Here is a 19,414-nt window from a genome sequence, read left to right as displayed (position 1 = left end):
CATGCAACTATGATTTCCAACACCATTACACCCGTGACTTTCAAGCCACCCATACAAGCACAAGATGCAGCCGATATCGTACAGTGCTCGTACGCGATGCATGAGCGAGAAATCCTACCGTGGTCCATATCAGTCAACCGACCGGGTCGGGAAGCAAGAGGGGGGAGGTATGATAATATGTAAGGGACGGGTTTTTTTTTTTTTTTTTTGTTGGGATACCAAGTTAGGCTCTGGCAACGCCGCCTTCTATCATGTCCTGCCATGTCACAAATATAATACAAGTGCCGTACAATATTTCTCCCCGCCGGGGTATTCCATTCACCTATCGGGATACTATATCAAGAAAGTACTCGTGCTTCCGACTCATCGACGTGCGTAAAACCTAAAAAAGCATGTGCAACTTATAATACTAGGGGGGTCCTTTCCTCTTCCTTTCCCACCTACAGTACCGTACTACCGATATCATAAGAGTGCCAAGGAATGGGATAATCTGGTGCAATGCTCGGTCAAGTCTTGTAAAAATAGCGGCAGATTGTAAGACGTTCCCAATATTCCAGTGCGAGGAGCAATCGTGGAATGATAATAAGTACAAAGTGCCAGGAAAGGATGTTTCGTACGGAAAACGGTGATAATTTGCTGGTTCGCTACGCTACCACTGCCTTGTAGGAAAAAACATCTTGCCTGGCGCCTACCTGTAGGCTGCATAATATGTTAACTAAAATTTCGGTAGTGGGGGTACTGTACTGTACTGTACTGTACAAGTGCAACACACTGAGAAAGATGGCCCCGGTGAGGATGTCTATCTATCTATCCATCTCCTCCCGTCTCGGTCAGCTTTGAACTACCGTAATAATGTATGGATCAGGTGCTTGGCCAATTCAACACATCTATCAAAAAAAAAAAAAAAAAACCAGGCTCTTTCTAAGTATTAGAAGGCTTGTTGTGTTCTCAAAAGAGCCGACTGCGGTGTATACATACGCCACTAATACTGATCAAAATCAACATCAACACCCTAGAGTACAAGTACAGTACTCCATCCCCCCATGCCCGACCCCTGTATCGTAGCAAAATCGGAAATTGTCAGCCCCAAATAGTCGGTCGGTTCCTTACTCAGCCTTGAGATAGGGTGTGTGTAATGACATCTATCCATGTGATAGCAACTACCGTGATCCAATCCTCCACTACCGGTACCACCGCCATCAATTTCACCGAGTTATGCTGAACTACAAACCAAGCTCCAAAAAGCCCTAGCTCAAAGGTACTCCCCGGCATTACGAGTAAAGAAGACACGACCTCCGACAAGTGAACCCCGCCCAATGGGATACAAATGTCAACTCTTTATCCCTACAACTATGATAGACATACTACTGCAACTAGCCAACCAGCTACCGTACATGAACTGCTATCAAGTCTAACTCAGCATTCCCCACCTCACCTCACTTCTTCTTCCCACCAGTCTTATCACCAACAACAACGAACTTGCCCACAACCCCCTTCTTCTCCAGAAACTCCACAACAGCCTTCTTGTGACTCCCTTGGAGCACAATCTCCATGACCGGAGTCTTAGGGCTACTCCCACTCAGCAACCCAACACTCGCGCTCCCAGCGCAAGCCCTCTGTAGCACCTCCGCCGCTCCCTTGGCGTCTATCCCGAACGGCTCCAATCCACTAACCTTCGTCACAGTCTTCTTGCCCTGTCGCGATTCCATTATGATGGAGACTTTCGGCGGCGCACCGGATTTGGGCTTACTCGATTCATCAGCGGAGGGGTGTAGAACGCGATAGTATGGTGAGCAGGCCTTTAAGAGCTTCTCGCCGAGGTAGTCCCGCTTTGTCACGCCGGCTTTGAGCGCTTCCCGGTCCTCGGGGAGGTTCGGGTTCAGGAGGATGTTAGAGATATTAGCATTGATCTTCACTACGCGTTTGTTTGTAGTGCTTATTAGGTTTTCCTTTTCAATATATTTATTCATAATGGCTTTTACCTCAGTGGAGGTGTAGAAGTCTTTTGTCCTGGGCTTTTTATTAGCAGGTACTCCACTTGCGGAGGCTATGTAGGTGGGGGATATACCCTGCCCCCACTTCATAGAATACCGTGGTGGCTTTTCCATTTGGTTTGAAGAGCTCCAGTATCCTTATTGGACTAGGAGCAGTGGATCCACTCGCAGGCCCAGTACTGGTCTCATTCTTGGACTCTTTGGGCGGTACGGGAAGAGCATATGGGGTGAAATCTTTAACGTCGTCGTGGTCCCAATCCACATCCATCACCACTACCTCTCCTCCGTTCCTGGTCTTAACCTTGATATATCCTTCCTTATCTAGCAGTTTCAAGAACTTTGCAGAATTCTTATGGCCAGATTTCTTCATCTGTAGAGACGGATGGGGAGCGGTATTTTGCAGCGGGTTGTGTGGAGGAAAGCTTGATGCTGGCGGGAGATACGGCAGTACGAGTGTAGATATAAACTGCGAGGAAGTGAGTGGGAAACTCAACGAAGTGAATTTTCCGGTGTCGAAATGATCAAACATTCCAAACATTGCTGCCGCATGGAATGCTTCATCAATCTCTAGACATCAATTAGCATCCAGTATCAAATAAACAAAATGAGCAAATGCCACGCAATTCAAACAAAGCAAACCTTTCACTGAAAGCTCCCTTATATCCTCCTGCCCGTCACCCGCATCATTGTTGCCAACCTCCACCTCCTTCCCTTTCCCCTTCCCACCGACATCTTCCAAACTCACCCCACCAACCCCCTCCTCCAAGCACTCAACCTCACCCTCATCACCCAACCGCTCAGGGATTGCCCCTTCACCCCCCAATTTCCAAATCTCATCGCCAACCCAATGCAATACCCTCACCGCCTTCCCCTTCTCCCCAGTAACCGCCTCGAGCGCACTAACATCCACCTCACAAACCCCCACAACCACTGGCACACCCGGTCTCTCCAAACACGCAATCCCTACAATCCTCCCGACCTTCGCCTCCACCGGAAACGGCCCGACGAGTCCTGGAATCATCAAATCCGCACCATCGCACAACCTCTCCATCACCGGTGCGTGCGTATGTACCACCGGCACGATACCGGGGTTCCGCCAGAGGGAGTACACAGTGGGGAACATCCCCTCCGAGCCCATCTTTATCCAAAGCGGGAGTGGAGGCTTATCGCTCGTTAAGTAGATTACCCCGGTGATGGGCTTCAGGTCTGGTCCGTGGGTTGTAGAGATTTTCGCGGAATTGGAGGGGTCGGGGAGGAGGGCATTGCGTAGGGCAATTTCGCCAGCATTGGGGGGCGGTGGGCGGGATACTGCTGCTCCTGCTTCTGCATTCTCGATTGTAGCCTCACCCGATGCCTCCGTATCCGCTGGTGGCGGTGGTGGTGCTGGCGGGGGAGGTGGAGGCGTTAAATTGAAGTCTTTGATGATCTGATTTGCGAGCTTGCGGCGGTCGGTGGATCGAAGGGGGGAGAGCTGTTTAACCTGTCACCAATCAAGACCGTTAGCTCCTCACGATCGCGGGGAGAGGGGGCGGGGTAATTCACATTTGGCTTCTTTTTGAACATTTTCAATCTTATTTTCTATTTTATGTCGTTGTTTGTCTGAAGAATCCTTCGAATTTGGTGATGGATTGAGCGGGGGGGAGGTATGGATCCTCAGTGCTAGAGCTTGCATCATGGCAAAGTAAGGTGGGATGCGGGACGACACGTGACCTGCGTCACCAGAGTAACTTTGTCGTTTGCTGCCAGTGGGTCAGGGTTCGTGAAAGCAAGGATTTAAGGATTGGCCTTGAAAGGGTATCACACCAGTACGAGAAGAAATCGACACAACAGAGGGAGAGACACCCAGATAGACTAGCTAATCTTGCCCACAATACCATTCTCCAAGTAGCCTCGGAGACCCAACATCTTTTCAATCTATCATACAATCAATCTACAAACAAAGGATCCATGGAAAGTCTAGGTTTCAGAGACAATAAGTCTACACACTCGAGCAGAGCACCAATAAATTATCCATAACAAGTGGAATCCCAAACTAAGTTACAGACAGGATTTCTCACACGGCGAGACGCTAGTAGTCCCGTAAAGCCTGATCGTTATCCTCATTCCCTCATCTCGGTATCGGCATCGCAGTTGCCCAAACCACATTCATTACTCCACAGCGCCATACCAAACTCCGCACCACACCAAAACCCACCCAAATAAAAACTCTGAAACGTATAATCCCCCCCTCCCACACTCACAAAAATCACATCCTCTCACTCGCCTCGCAACAACAACCCGAGGCGACCCAACATCATCATCACCATATGGTGCGGTAACCAACGACAACACTTTGTCGGGAAATTCCCAGACTTCACATAGACCGCCAATACTCTACCGTATATATCCCGTCCCGCCCTCAGGCCCTACCACCAATCGCCCGTAGTACGCATACCCTCACACATCAAAACACGAAAGAAACGCTTCGACCCGGTTACTTGCATCGCATCATACGTACTCTTACACCCCTCCACGATCATAGAAATGCGCTAACCTCCGGGACCTCCCAACATAACGCGGTTTTCAATTATGCATCCCGGCCATTCGGTCAACCGTCGGAGCGTTGTACTTTGGGAACCTGGCCAAGGATTCGTTTGTAAGGGCAAGGGACCGAAGATACATGAGCTTTGATTATCCTAGTCGACTTACCAATCAGTGGGAACGAGAGGAGAAAGCAAAGGGAGGTGTTATTTTCTCTCGATTCTTGCAAAGCGCTCTACTCTTGGCCACTCTTGCGAAAATGAATTATGAAAGCGAGTCTTTAAGAAATGAACTGTTCAGGAAAAGAGATGCCAAATAACTAGCAATAAATCAAGGTGACAAAAAAAAAAAAAAAGCGAAACTCAGGTCCAAGAAACCTGACCAAACCCTACCTCTGCCCTGCTCCGCCAAAGTATCATAAAATCAATGAGAAAAAAGAAAAAGGTACAAAAATCTCTCTAACAGTTCTAAAAGCACGGAAATTTAAGCTAAGTAGTTAAGCCCCAACCCGAGCTATAGATGATATTCAAAATACAGGGACGAAAACCCAGCAACAGCAAAATGAATTCTCTGAAAGAAAAAAGACAAAACCCCCCAACTCCAATTCTAACCAGTTCCGGTATCATTATACGAGCTCTCTACCTCGGAGAGCAATCCTTGTCTCTCATCCTCTACCTGCGCTCCTACTACCTCTAACTCGTCCTTCTTCGGCGGCCATCGGTAGAATTGTAGCCCAACAATGGCATCCATGATAACCACGCTCCAGGCCCCCAGGAAGAACGGGAGTGTTCTGCTCCACCATTCGTCCGCGACACTGCCATCCGGGCCTGCAAGCCCACCGCCTCCGTAGGCGGGATAGTCGTTCCAGCCAAGCGGGTTAATGATCAGACTCGCGGAATAGAAGAAATTTCCCGAGAAAGCAGCCATGAAGAGGATTGGTGAGAGGCCGTCAGTTGATTTGCGGGAATGGTTCTTCAAGATTTGGGGGATTCGGGAGGAGAAATATCTGTGTCGGGGTTAGGGTCGATACCTGGAGGAATTCAGGGCTTAGACTACTAACAGTATGCAACTTGTCCAGCTCAAGATCTGGCCTATATCAACCTCTGCGAGAGGGGCCTGGGTTCCTATAGGTGCGGCGTGTGCGCGGGATGAAAGCAATGCCAATGACCCAAAGACTATGGTCCGAAAGCTACGGTTGTCACAATGTGTTCTTGCTACTCTTACTCTATCCCTCAATCCATCGAGGTTAGGATTCTGCGATGTCCGTCAGATGGGTACAGCCCTGGAAACATTGGAGCTAGTAATGCAAACCTGATTGGTCCCATAGCTGTATAGAGACGGGGTCCGGGTATTATCCTCCCCAACCTCGCTCTCACTTTTCTTAATCACAGGAGCACGTCGATCGAGTCTTTCTGACCCAAATCCGTAATAGTAAAGTTGGAACACCAAGACCGTGTCTATGAGAATGTAATACGCGGCTATAGCAATCTGAAAAGGCTGTTGATGGAGGAGTACCGCACCCGTGAAATTGCCTGTTTCAAAAAATTAGGGGCCAATTCCCTCAACCCTCCTTGGAATCAACTTTCGGCCAAACATATAGGAACTGCTTACATATATCACCAGCCAGCCAAATCGCCATAAATGCCCACGACAAGCCTTCCGCCGACTGGTTGAGGTAGTTTTTATGTACCTGCGGTATCTGGGCGCACAGCCAAGACATCATTGATAACGTTCCGAAAACGGTTGAGACGAAACTTATAGCTGAAGGGATACATGTCCCGAAGACGGAGGAAATAGTAGTAAGGAAAGCCCCTCGGGGCTCACAATGGGGCGGTAACATAGCTGCCTGAAAGCCACAAATTTCTCGAAATCCAACCAAGCTGTATCGGTAACAGTTACGATCGACGATAAATTCTCGCACCGTGTATTGCACCAGGTCCCTCCGACAATATGGTAACCAAACACCCGAACCGACTAGCTATATAGCGAGCAAATTATAGATTCAAGTCCCGGCGGCACTGAACAGGGAAAACACTTGTGATGCCCCAAATGTAGATTTTCAAACCGCCGGTGCAGATAGAGGTGAAAAGGAAGCCGAAATTTCCAGAGGTAGTCAAATACCGTGAAGATGAAAAATAGAAAGGAGCGAGCGACGAAAAACCACCGTGAACCGACAACAGGCGGCGCTGAACCCCGCGGATAATGTTCGATCCGACAGGATCCGATCTAACAAAGAGGGGCAAACAGCCCAAGCCTAACTCACAGTTGCAAAGATGCAAAGTGCAAGATCCAGGCTCTCTCGGAGGCTAAATCCATCACAGTGTTAGAATCCAAACTTTTGAAAGCGCGCTAAAACATAGAAAGGGATTCTACCGGTGTTTTCTATTCCCTGGTAGAAAAGGGCCCTAGTTTCTGGGGACCTGGTTTACGTAAAACCTCGAACATGAGACAGGGTCTTCTTCACTTCAGAAGAGGAAATAGCACACGGGGCTCAAAAATTCTCTTTTTTGACTAACGAGCAGGGGATTAGCTCATGATACCGGTATGGAGACGCTGGAGACGCGGTGGGGGGAAGTCTCACGAGACAACCCCGACGACTTGATTCCCGGGAGTTACGGTAAGGACACGCACCCCAAGAGTCTCAACTCTAGAAACCCTGGGCAGGGTCCCGAGAATGTCAAGCTGTCTCGTGGCGCGAGACCACTGAGGCGAAGACGAGCGGATACAAACTACAGGAGGCGTAGTCGCACTGCTTCTACACCGATCCTGTGCACGTCTCACCACCGAGACGAAAGGGATTACGGAGTCTTGGATGCAGAACAAGATCAATACGAGTAGAGAGCACAATAAGTGGGAGGAGGGTAGAAATAAAAATGTATGGTATGAATAGGAGAAAGGGGGAGAGGGAGGGATGGGAAGATGGGCTGCGAGCAAGGGGGAGCGGAGGATTACTTGTAGATAGTCAATCAAACAGCATATCGCAGATAAGAAACTGGTCAATATCTCACCCTGTAAACTCTACTCGAGTAGGCAGCCTTCAGGAATCATCATCACGACAAAGTTCCCTATGGTAATAAGGAGAGAGCTCAGCTGCATGGCTAAATGTGGACATGGATAGCGTGTACTGTAGTCGTACAGTATGGGCGCGAATGTGTTGGTGTGTGAGGGTGGAAATTGGGAGTGTGTCTGCCGGTATCTGGCTCCCAGCTCCACTGATAAGGGACTCCGAAGGTCACCCATGCTACTGCTGTAAGCGAATATTGAATCACCACGAACATACCCATCACCGCCCCCCCCTTTTATTTTTTTGCAGGATCCCACAGAAGAAATATTCGTACAGTAAGTTGGCCTCAAATCCCGTTCTTCTCTCGTGTACGAAATTCTCCGGTCCATATCATACCACACTGGTTTTGTAGACTAGAAAGAGCGCAAGCTCGGTTTGCACGACAGAAATCCATCATGTTTGTGGTTTTTAACCGAGAGCGATCTCCCTCCCACCTCCCTTCGGTAGACTACGAGTACGAGTACTGGTACCCGCACTGTACCTATTCCTCGGAGATCAGTTGACAAACCATTTCAAGCGCAAAGAGTAAAGCCTAGTCTGAAAGATTATCTATCTCCCTGCTAGTCGCGATCGAGTTACGGTTTCTGCTTTTAGACCACGAGCGAATGATTGGTGCGGGGCATCCCGGTCCGGCCGATCGACCTCGTGCCTCGCTCCGAATCCCCCCCCCCGCATCCAAGATTATGGAAGGCTCGATGGCACAAACATCCCCCCACACTCGACGATGTCTTGGACACTTTTGAAGAATCTTGGAAGGAGGATATGACGAACGACTGATCAAACGGGCCACCAGTTGAGATATCGCGAACTGGACCGAATCTACAGTACCGTACTCGAGTATTGTTGTTACCAGAGCACCGGGACCTCAGGGCGGTGCGGTTCAAGGATGTGCTCCATGGGGTCATCCATTACTCAGGCGGCTTACTCAGATGGAATAGTCTACCGGTAAGCTTCAGGTCCCATTGTCGGGGTGCTTGTTGCAGCCCACGAGACCATCCCTATCGATGTGCGAAAGGCCTTGAAGGGTGAACAGTTCCATAGCTCATTGTTTGATGATAGCAGTACGCTAGGTAAACACGCTACCACGGGTATCGGAGTAGCTAACTTAAAACACCTCGCGGTCATGCGAGCATTCCAATAATGAAAATTTTATCACACTTGGCGCACATCGCGGTCTTCTGATTACGGCAGTGGGAGGGAGAATCTCGATGAGAGCCAGACCATCACTGTACGAGTTCTCGTAAACCGTGATTCCTAGAAAACAAGCGAAGGTGTGCGAATTTGGCATGTGCCAATGGAGTCAAACGGTAGGGAGTATCTGAAATATCTCTCCATTTCAAAACTCTTGGGCTCGTGCATTCTCCAAAGATACTTGCGCAAATACGATGCTGTGCTCTAGTGGTAGAAGAAAGAGCCTTTGAATAGTGGCCTACCGCATTCGTCAGATTAGTGGCACAAGAGGTGGCGATAAAATGGCACTCGAGTACGGTACTGTACTCATATTCAACGCTACAGGCAACACCGACAGTCCTGGAGGCTATGCTCTCGTGAAACCCTGAGATACAAGTACGGTACGGCATGATACCGGGAACAGCAACAAAAGTGCTACACAAAACACCACAGCAACACCGAAAATATTAGCGTACTGTCACTTGCCTTTGTGGTAAGGTTTGCAGACAGGATTGAACATAGTATACTCGAGTACTCGCAGTTTAGACTTAAAGATGAATTTCCTCACTTGCACTATGATATCGAACTATATGGTGACAAAGGAAAAAACCTCCTAGTCTGTACTCGAGTATATCATATATCCATGACTAGTCACATGAAGCAGCACCATACCAAGGAAACATTTATTGGTGATACATTGTCTTGTGTGTTCATCACCTACAGTACAAGGACCAGTCCAAAGAATCACTCACTATTCAGTGTGATACTCAAGCACAGCACCGGCGTGACGAGTTACAAGGAGCCGTGACGAATACCATGCCGTGACGGATAAGGATTAATACCGGTATTATGATATGATAGTAGGCTTATTTTTTTTGTTACCCTACTTTGACGGGTTTACTTTGTTTGCCCGCAAAACACCCCTTTTCGTCACGGCCTGGGAACTTGTGATACCATTCGTCACGGTCTCGTTGCAGACAGTAATGATCGACCAAGCCAAGTATTAATTTTGCCGTTGCAGTGTAGATCACAAGTATTTAAAATAAATAATTCCCTCGCGACTGCCCCGCCCATCGAACAATCCCCCGAATCTGGCGGCTCTCAATCCTGAAGCTTATCTCGATAAGGCCTTATCCAACCGTTATCTTTACGCAGCCACCCGACACCGACATGGTGATTGTCGACTTGTCAGATTGTGTTCTGGTGCTCCGACGATCAGTCCTTCAAAGGGTGCGTGAAACGTTTATTGCGAGGGCGCGCAGCTTGAGCACTGCATGGCACAGCACTTTATGCGGCCCAGATTGTTGAAACATACTCGAGTATGATGGGAAGGTCTTGGGAAGGCACACGGCATGATCGAGAATCCCGTGCCCATCGTTGCCAATACAGATCCACCTCGGCGGCATCTTGGCACGGACAAACAATTGCACCAATGAGCAATTTTTGTTATGGTGGATTGACCATTACGAGTACCGGTACTGGTGAGCCAGTACCGGTATTACGCAGTATGGTACTGCACACTCCCGAAAAATCCTCATAACCCTCACAACCACTACCGGTACGGCATCCGCACATTCAATCGTGGCTGCTCTTTGGCTGGTGCTGACATGCCATGGCAGCCACAGCTACAGATGTGAGCCGGTGCGGATGTGAGGAATTTTCGGGAGTGTATGAGTACTCGAGTTCCGGTGCTGTGCATTTCCCCGGAATCCCGCGTCCGGCGGAATTCCGGTACCATATGCCTACGCAAGTTGCCACGACTTACGGAGGAGAGGCCGGAAATAAGCCTCCCGGGCTTACTGTGCTCACGGCTTTACGAGAGCACCTCTATAAGTATGTACTGTATAACTACAACAACAGCCAAGAAATCCACTCAATTACACCCCGACGATACCTTCTGCAACTGACTGAATTCCACCCAAAAAGTTATTACATGATGGTTAATATCACTTCTATTCGGTCTGCCAATGCAGATTTTGCCAGCCTGCCGCTGGCAAAGGGGTTGGTTGCGGTGTTTGGTTGGTTTATTCCTTCCGGAGTCTTTAGGAGCTGTTCGCATACTGACCGGCATCAATTGAGAGAGCAGTTGGAGCTACAGCTGGCATCGGTGAGAGTGCTCTGAGAACCTTCGTATCGAATACAGTGGATCCGACCGTTTACTTTGTTGGCCGGTATGCGAGCTTCACATCAAATTCGCACTTCGTCCCACTCAAATTATGCTAACTTCCTATCATGCATGCTAGTTCCGAATCCGCTGGCAGCAAGATAACAGCAGACCTACAAGCCCTTAACCCATCTTCCAAAATCCAATTCCTCCAGGCAGACACAACCCTCCTATCCACAGTTGACAAGGTCACCAACCAAATTGCCGCCTCGGAAAAGAAATTGAACCTCCTCTTCATGTCCCCGGGCTACATGACGATGCAAAGCCGCGATGAATCACCGGAAGGCATCGACCGCAAAATGGCCATCTCCTACTACGCCCGCATGCGCTTCGCCCTGAACCTCCTGCCCCTCCTGTCGACCTCTGAGCCGGCTCGGGTGATCAGTGTGCTGGGTCCTGGCACTGAGGGCGCCCTCGACATGAAAGACCTCGGCCTTGCGGCACCAGGGTCTTTCAGCTTAGCGGCTGTAGCGAGGCACACAGTAACAATGACTTCACTGACGTTCGAGCACTTGTCCAGACAGTACCCTAACATCGGTTGGATTCATGCAACGCCTGGATTCGTTATCACAGGACTAACTAGAGGGTTGCCTGCCCCGCTAAGAATACTGTCGAAGATCACGGAGCCGCTGCTGAAATTCGCCAGTACACCTATTGGCGACTCGGGGCAGGGATTCTTCTACTTGAGTACGCAGGAGAAGTTTGCGAAGGGATTGTGGTTGGTCGATTGGAAGGGGGAGAGTGTCGACAGCCGGGTTGAAGAGGGGAAGAACCGGTGGGCTAAGAGTGGGGCTCAGTGGTGGGGGGATAGCAAGGTGGAAGCGGTGTGGAGGCATACCGAGGAGGTTATGGCCAGTGTCAAGAAGTAGATTCGGTTTTAATGGCGTTGGTATTGATTTTGTTTACAGTCTATGCTCATATTTGTTTTAGCAACCCGACGATGTATCGGGACCCGTTAAGACTTAATCAGTTGATCAACAACATGAACATGCCACCGCAATGTCCAAACCTCTCTTTTACTCCCAGCCCGGCTTTCCATTCGAGTGACCGATTATGTGTAGTGAGAGTTCCCCCATCATCCCAAGGGGATTCCTCTACCCAAGGTAAGAGGCTGAGTAAAAAAATACTCTATCAAAAAAGAATAAAAATCTATTATAACACCTTTATCTTTACGAGTATCCCCATACATAGAAATACATGAACTTAGAGATATCAAGAAGGGTGGCGTTTAGCCATCAAACGGATGAGGAGAGCCATGAGCAAAGGAGAAAATGAAACGCTGGAAACGGCATAGCACCACACAAGAAATAACTCTAATGACCACCTAGCCAAACCAAGTATCGCAAGAGAAATGCAAAGGGGAAAGGAAAGACCGGACCGCATTGCCCCCATAAAACTATTCACAAGAATGCCCTGCTGGGGCCAAGACCATCTAGCATTTATCATAACATCTAACATCTAATCAACCCTAGCCCTAGCCCTAGCCCGAGCAGCCTCCCTCTCCTTGAGCCTTCGCTCCTCCGACTCGACCATATCTACACTAGAAGTTAGCTATCGTACGATGATCCAACAACCAGACAAAGGAAAAACAAACCTTTCCATAGATCCTCGCCGGAGTAACTCTCGTGGTGTATCCTCTTCTCAATCATATGCCTATGCTTCGGGTCCTCGGGGTCGACAACGAGCACCGTCTCAAACTTCCCCTTGCCACTCCTAGCATCCGCCACCTCGAACCCGGCGCTGGCGATGAGCAGGGCGAGGGTGAGGCCCTGGGCGTACATCCTCGCCTGGACCAGCTTCTGGCTGGTGGTGAGGTACCTGTTGCGACTGACGAGCCCCAAGCTTACGGCCATACTGGCGACCCAGCCCGCCGTGACGATGGGGTACCGGTTCTCCCGGCCAAAGTCCTTGAACCTCTCCCAGCCCGTCCTGTTGGCCCTAGCCATGGCGAGGGCGCGCGCCGCCGAGTCCTTGTACTCGCGGAGCTCGGCGTGGCGTGAGGCCTCGTAGCCGCGGGAGTAGACGTCGGCATTGATGATGGCGGCGAAGGTGCCCGAGCTGCTGACGAAGAAGGCCTTCAGCGGGAGCGTGAGGCTACGGAATAATTGCCAGCGGCGGTTGAGGACCGCTGCGGCACCGAGACCAACTCCTAGCCCCACCAGACCGCCGGAGATTCCGCCCTTGAGGACGGCAGCGTAGTGCTCTTTGGATTTGTAAAAAAAAAAATAGTGAGTTAGAATTGCATTTGGAAATGGGACAACGGGGTAAGGTTGGCTCACCTCCTTCTTGCTCCTTCGTGAGAACCTTCATGCTGCGGTTTTTTTTGTTTTGAACAGGGGGGGGGGGCTCTTTTGTGATGCGATAGTTTGCCTAAAGAAGAGCGAAGGAAATGGGGGGGGAAGTTGTGAGTGGGAGGAAGTGCGGTTAACTTGGCTCGAAACGTGTTATCGCAATGACGACAATAGGTTTATCGGTCAGGACAAGGATGCTGGAAATCACAACAAACTCACAACTTGGTCGGATATCGAATCGCTTTCACAGCAGGAAGAGGAATTCCTTAGAGTATGAAGATGGTAATTATGATGGTGAAGAAGAAAAAAAACCGTCCCTGACGAGATATCGAAGGTTTCTATCTCCTTCTATTTTTCGAGCGCCGGGGAACTATCGGATGAGTGGCAACAATGTCACTGACTAATAGTGGCATGACCGAAAAGAAATATACACTCGAGTATCATAAGGGAGAAAAAGAACTCGGATGGAATCGGAATTACTGCTGCATCGGCACAGTATCATTCATAAGCAATACTTTTACTTGCATTGCCAAATTTTGCTCGCTTCTCCAGCTTCTCCAGCTTCTCCGGAACCTCGCAATGCTACTTGTACAAGTGCCTTACACCCGAATATCATATCATTTGTTCTGACAAGCGCCGTGCTTGTTCGAGTGAAAAGTGACTGTGACGTAGGCTCACCGACTCCGAAAACTTACCGGTATCGTCCAACCTGTCCAAATTTCCAATATCAAAGTCATCGTATAAGTGAGACTCATACAAATCGTGCGTCTAGGCCATTGGCGCGAAACCTTAACCTACTCGCAGGAAGAAATTTACCAGACCTCTAATGTTCGCAAAGAGTAATAATTTCTCTCCTCTACCAATACTATCCCGTGGCTACCAACAGCAGATAGGTAAGTAGGTAGTCTAGGTACTGTGCTGTACTAATGCCCAAGAGCCAAAAGGAGTCTTGGATTTTGGACATATATCATCCGTCCTACATGACTTGATTTAAAATGTGAAAAAAAAAAATAAGATCAGAAGAGTAAAGAATCACGGACTCAAACCGCCTCCCCCCCCCAAAAAAAAAGACGCAAAAACACAGGCGGATAAGGAAGCGGAATAACGAAAGAAAAAACTGTTTGCGCCCCAAGAAAACACCGCGATTCAGGATTACGACAATGAAAGGAGAATAAGGGGAAAAAAAGACACCGCGCCGTTGTCGAGCATGAGCAAGTGATCCATCAATAAATCGAAATCATCCACCCGTCACACAATTTGTCGCTGATAGGAATGAAATGAAGGGAGGTTTTCGGCGTCATGGCTGATCAATCAAGAGGGATAAACGGAAGGAGAAAAAGAAGAAAGGCCCATATTTTTTTTTCCCACCTGGGGAGTGGAAAAAGACGTTGAATAGAATTGAACAGGCAACAAGGATAATAAGTAAGGAAAGGAAGAGAGGGAACATCCAGTCGTGTCTATATGGTAACCCGTGGATCGGTGGGTGCATGGCGGTGGGGTGGCGGTCGTGGGGTTGGGTTATAGTTTGGGTTGGGCAGTTAGTTAGACTTCTATCGTGAAGTGTGAGATTTGTGAATAGTAGCTGCTGACGGCGAGTTCTAGGATGTAGGTATCGTTGAATACGTCATGTCTAATTCAGAGTTAGCATCTTGTGGGAAAGGATGGAAGGAGAAGAGGAAGGTACCCATCGAAACCACCCATTACGAATAACCTACTATCATGCAGTACCGCGCCATGATATCCCCGGCCGCTAGGTGGCATGCCGTAGACCTTTCTCTTGTCCCATTGCATCGTCACTATTAATATTAGTTCATGCTCTGCCTCAAGCCAATTTACTTTGCTGAGTGGAGAAAATACCAAGGTTCAATAACAAGACTTCACTAGAGTACTCCACACCATCATGCCCCCCAACAACGAATAGGTAGCTCCCAACGATCGTCGCGGTATGACTGAGGCGCGGATAACTAGTCTTGATGCTAACGCACTTCCAGACATTGGTTTCCAGGTCGAAAACCCACACATCCCGAAAGCACTCGTCACCGTCGCTCCCCCCAAACACAATCAATTTCGATCCCACCATATTCGCGGTATGGTACCCCCTCGCCGCCGGTCGTGCTTGGTGCTGCAGACTCTCTGTTCGGGTGGATGGGCGCCCATCGATGCTTAGGGAAGTTGTTGATCCACCAGGGCGGGGCGGGGCGGATATTAGTTTCCAAGAAGGCTTAGTCAAGTCCGAGACGTCTAGCCTCCATACATCGTTCAGGGCCCGGACGCCGTCGCCTCCGCCAAATACGTAGATCCCGTTCTTGTGCAGACAAGCGGTGTGGGCTCGCCGCCGGGAAGGTTGTTGGCCACCGGCTAACTTTGGCCTGGCGTAGCGGTTTGTCACGGTGTCGAAGACGTAGATATCATTGTAGTATGTTGGTCCATCTCCACCGCCAAATATCACTAACTTTTTGTTGACAGCTGTAGTAGTCATTGCTCTTAGTGGCGGTGGAATCTCACCGTAGACTGCGGGCTTGGACCAGGACATTGAATCTACACTTGATTAATTTGGGGTTTCCTGGGGAATATCAAATGCACTTGCAATCCTACCTGCGTCAAAAACATGGAGATCATTAAAACACGTTCGCACATCACATCCTCCGAAAACATATACGCTACTCCCTACTAATGTGCAGGTATGTGCTCTTAATGGCATGCTATCCTGTCCATGGGTTGGAGCCTTGTACCAATACATACCACTGGCAGGAGCTGGGGCCACGGAAGGTGCACTTCTGGGATCTGGGAGTGGAGGTTCAAGGCTGGGCGGGTGTCGTGGCCTATTCTTCGCACTGGCCGCATATGTTGCTAATGATACTTTGGATGACTCTTTTCGGTCTCGGGATGAAAGACTTTTCTGTGATCTAGATGTATTCACTGGAGTAGTTGTTGATGCAGGTGGGTTTTTGAAAGTGTATGAAGGAGCAGTAGCGACTGAAGACGTACTATCTGAACGAGCTACCATAGAATTCAATGCTGTTGCTGATATTGATCGAGTCTTCTGCCCTGGGGTAGATCCGGACGGGCTGGCCAATGAAGATAGCCGAGACCCTGGAGATCCCGGGGTTGTGACTGGGTTGGGGACCTCAAGTCCACCATTTTGCTTATTTCTAACAGAAAGGCTAGCATACTTTAGTGGCGAAGCGGTAGCAGAGCGCGCTGGCGGCACTGTTTGCGGTCTTGAGGACGATTGCCTCTCTGATGTTGAATTCGCAGACGTACTACTAGCAGAACCGCCCTTATCTGCCCAACTCTGCAAATCCAGGGGTGCTGGTACCATTTGTGTCTTAGAACCACGCCTCTTTGAGTGGGAAAACGAAATGGTTTGGGGTAATCCTGATGTACCTGATGTTGAGCTGCGGGACCTTGCAGATTTCAATGAAGACGATGTAGATGCCTCATCTGACGATGAGGTGTATCCCTGAACTGTCGAAGCTGCCGCTGACATCGATGACCCCCTCTTAGAGCCAGCCGCTGAGCCAGCCGGAATGCCCAATTGATCTGTCGCTAAAGCAACCCTCTGTTCCAATTCCTGCGCCAAAACAATGCTCCCCCCGCCATCGTCCTCCTTACTTCCCGGCGATGGAGGCCTAATAATCCTTCTAGAATCCGATATCTTCCTTGTTATTCCCGGCATCCTTCTCATTCCAACCTCAGCGGCAACTTTACTAGCCTGCCCATCCTCAGCCCGATACTCCAACACACCCACAGTCCCAAATCGATCGTCCTCCTCCCGCATTTCCTCATCAGACATGATTTTCCTGCTGGAAACCGATCTACCTGGCTCGAATACCGGGGCTGTGGGTAATTCCCTCATCTGCCCCTCCCTTGTCACACCCAACCCTGTTGTCGGTTGGGGAAACCCCCGCGCAACCATATCAGTGTAAGAATCATGCCTCGATAAGCTCCCCTTGCAGCTACTGCTTGCTGAGCTTGTGGATGCTATCGTAGCCATAGAAGCGGATGAGCTGAGCATTGGGGGTACCCTAATATGGTTTGTAGCCCCTGTGGCTGTAGCAGATGACGACCGGTTTCTCGACTTTGACCCATTACTGGTGCCTTTCGACGAAGATGTACCTTGCTGCAATGACGGACGCCTTCTGTGCAGAGTAGGGATCGCGAAGATGTCAGTAAGTGAGTCTGATAAACGCTTCTTGATTGTGTGAGTGTGAAAAGAGGAGACAGTAGTGATGCCAGTAGGTGTTGGAGGCGGCGTATCGGGGTTGAAGCGGGTCCCATAGTATGCGGGGCTGGAGGAAGGGATTGGCGAAAGAGTCGGACGGAAGCCCTCTACATCTCGAGCCATGGTGACCCGAGCAAAGGGGGAAGAGCAAAAGTGAGTGAGGGGGAGGAGTGTGATGATAGTGACGGTGGTGATTGTTGTCGATGGATAATTGTCGATTCAATCCCCCCAAGGACCACCGCTACCGGCTGTCTTCCACTCTGGACTCTCGCTCCAAAACGAACAAACTTGCTCCACTCCTCGCTCTCCTTATCCTGTCCGCGCACTGATACCGGTAGGCCGATGGATGCTTGCTCACTCACCACTGGCACTCACTCACTGACTCCTCTCTCCTCCTCCTCTTCTTCTCTCTGAAGCCACGCAATCAAGTATTGGGAACCGGACCTGCAAATGAAAAGTGGAGGAAAGGAAACTTGGACACACCTTCCATTCGAGTCAACCAACGCTGCTACTGCAGGAGATCCCATCCCCAGGAGAGCCGCATAATCAGCCATTCCCGCGCAGTGCTCTTCCACCTCTTGTCTATCTGTCCCTGGCAGGCTTCCAGAATTCCTTCCAGCCGGGATCAGCTATACGGAAGACAGTAAGGACGATTCTTGCACTGTTCCTGTGGGAACCCGAGAAAGGCTCGCAAATCACGGATAGGGCCAATTACACTTTAGGAGACACCAGACCTCACTCTATTGACTGTTCGCCAGAAAGGAAATCCCGCGTGGGTTTGATTGTGGCCCTGCAGGTCTGTGCTTGGGCAAGTGCAGCAGCCCCCGTTGGCAGCGACAGACGGTCGGAGTAGCAGCGGAGCAGCAAAGCGTTCGAGCGATGACAGCTGTCTGGGTCTCCGGGACGGTGATAATCTCCCGCCGTTTGGACCTTGGTACGAACTCCCCCTTTTTTTTTCTTTTCTCCTTTTACCCTCTTTACTGAGCGGGTTAGGGTGACTAGGGAAACGGGTGTGATAGGGAAAATGGTAACACGATACGGCGATGTTCGATTCCAATCCAAAAGCGGAGCTTCCAACCTCTTGCCCGGTTTCTTTCTTCTCCCTGCTATCGTATTCAAATCTCCCGATATGTTGGATGATAACCGTTGAGTCGTTAGTGTGCCGTCAGTTTGTCGCTCCGGGTTGCTTTGCTACAAGTTACTGACCTGGGGATTTTTGGCCTGCCCTGGATAGGAATCCTGCGGCTCCGTCCTGCAGCACGTTATTGTGTGTGATGTGTGGTGTGTGCGAGAGTTCCCCTTCCTTCCCTCACTTTCTTAGACCTTCCCTTCTCTCAATCTTTCTTACCCTTCCTCCCTCTGCCTACCCCCAATGCACCCCCTACCCCGGTACTTCTCTCCCGTAACCCTACGAAAAAGCTGGGAAGAGGTCACTCTCGGCAATGGAACAGAAAGTTCCTGTATGGTAGAAATGATGAGAAACAAAAAAAAAAAAAAAAAAAAGAGTTTCAAACACCGTAGTAAATAGGGTATAGTGATGAAAACAATAATAATTGGGACTCCCCGTTATCTCAAATGACAAAAGTCCATCCCCAGAATTGACCGATGAAATCGAACGGCCTGAGCGGGACCGCTAGTAATACCGGACTTTTTTTTTTTTTTTGGCGATTGAGACTTGACTTATTCGTAGTTGGAGCTACTTGCACTTCTTGAAGGAGCCATGGCACAGATAACCAGTCGATCCTTTCTCCTCCTCTCCCCCCTCTTCCCTCTCCTCCTTCTCTTCTCTCTTCCTCGAAACGGTTCAGAATACAGTTTCTTCCCCCTGAATCTTCGTCACCGTGATGAGTAAAGAGCGGAAGCCTGCCGGAAGCTTCCTCGAGCGGACAGGTAAAAAAAAAAAGTTAGTAAATAAATCGACAATGACAATTGTAATAATGAATCAATAAATCAATAAACCAATACTGTACTTAGGGACGATAATCG

The 19,414-nt window shown here is 49.5% G+C and overlaps 5 protein-coding genes; 1 reads left to right on the top strand and 4 right to left on the bottom strand.

Annotated features, from left to right (window-relative positions):
• Positions 1–1,324: 1,324 nt before the first annotated feature.
• On the bottom strand, positions 1,325–3,557 carry GSTUM_00007381001 (uncharacterized protein; the record flags this gene model as incomplete). XM_002839377.2 has 4 exons in its annotated part: positions 1,325–2,010; positions 2,069–2,561; positions 2,634–3,474; positions 3,537–3,557. The coding sequence occupies 4 exons, from the start codon at positions 3,555–3,557 to the stop codon at positions 1,437–1,439; spliced, it is 1,929 nt and encodes a 642-aa protein (XP_002839423.1). The 3' UTR covers positions 1,325–1,436.
• Positions 3,558–4,793: 1,236 nt separating this feature from the next.
• Positions 4,794–7,025, bottom strand: GSTUM_00007380001 (uncharacterized protein). XM_002839376.2 has 5 exons: positions 6,888–7,025; positions 6,126–6,820; positions 5,826–6,046; positions 5,575–5,768; positions 4,794–5,520 (listed from the first exon to the last, which is right to left on the bottom strand). Exons 2-5 carry the CDS (start codon positions 6,352–6,354, stop codon positions 5,121–5,123), a joined length of 1,044 nt encoding a protein of 347 aa, XP_002839422.1. The 5' UTR covers positions 6,355–6,820; positions 6,888–7,025; the 3' UTR covers positions 4,794–5,120.
• Positions 7,026–10,620: 3,595 nt separating this feature from the next.
• On the top strand, positions 10,621–11,850 carry GSTUM_00007379001 (uncharacterized protein). XM_002839375.2 has 3 exons: positions 10,621–10,766; positions 10,835–10,919; positions 10,992–11,850. Exons 1-3 carry the CDS (start codon positions 10,685–10,687, stop codon positions 11,779–11,781), a joined length of 957 nt encoding a protein of 318 aa, XP_002839421.1. The 5' UTR covers positions 10,621–10,684; the 3' UTR covers positions 11,782–11,850.
• Positions 11,851–12,038: 188 nt separating this feature from the next.
• GSTUM_00007378001 (uncharacterized protein) lies at positions 12,039–13,528 on the bottom strand. XM_002839374.2 has 4 exons: positions 13,192–13,528; positions 12,507–13,115; positions 12,380–12,447; positions 12,039–12,344 (listed from the first exon to the last, which is right to left on the bottom strand). Exons 1-4 carry the CDS (start codon positions 13,220–13,222, stop codon positions 12,309–12,311), a joined length of 744 nt encoding a protein of 247 aa, XP_002839420.1. The 5' UTR covers positions 13,223–13,528; the 3' UTR covers positions 12,039–12,308.
• Positions 13,529–14,101: 573 nt separating this feature from the next.
• On the bottom strand, positions 14,102–18,617 carry GSTUM_00007377001 (uncharacterized protein). XM_002839373.2 has 6 exons: positions 17,912–18,617; positions 15,799–17,345; positions 15,388–15,741; positions 15,061–15,318; positions 14,888–14,999; positions 14,102–14,833 (listed from the first exon to the last, which is right to left on the bottom strand). Exons 1-6 carry the CDS (start codon positions 17,980–17,982, stop codon positions 14,746–14,748), a joined length of 2,430 nt encoding a protein of 809 aa, XP_002839419.1. The 5' UTR covers positions 17,983–18,617; the 3' UTR covers positions 14,102–14,745.
• Between the last annotated feature and the right edge of the window lie 797 nt (positions 18,618–19,414).

This window comes from Tuber melanosporum (genome assembly GCF_000151645.1).
Source record: "Tuber melanosporum whole genome shotgun sequence assembly, scaffold_35, strain Mel28".
Lineage (NCBI taxonomy): Eukaryota > Fungi > Ascomycota > Pezizomycetes > Pezizales > Tuberaceae > Tuber > Tuber melanosporum.
This window is presented reverse-complemented; position numbering and strand designations above follow the sequence as displayed.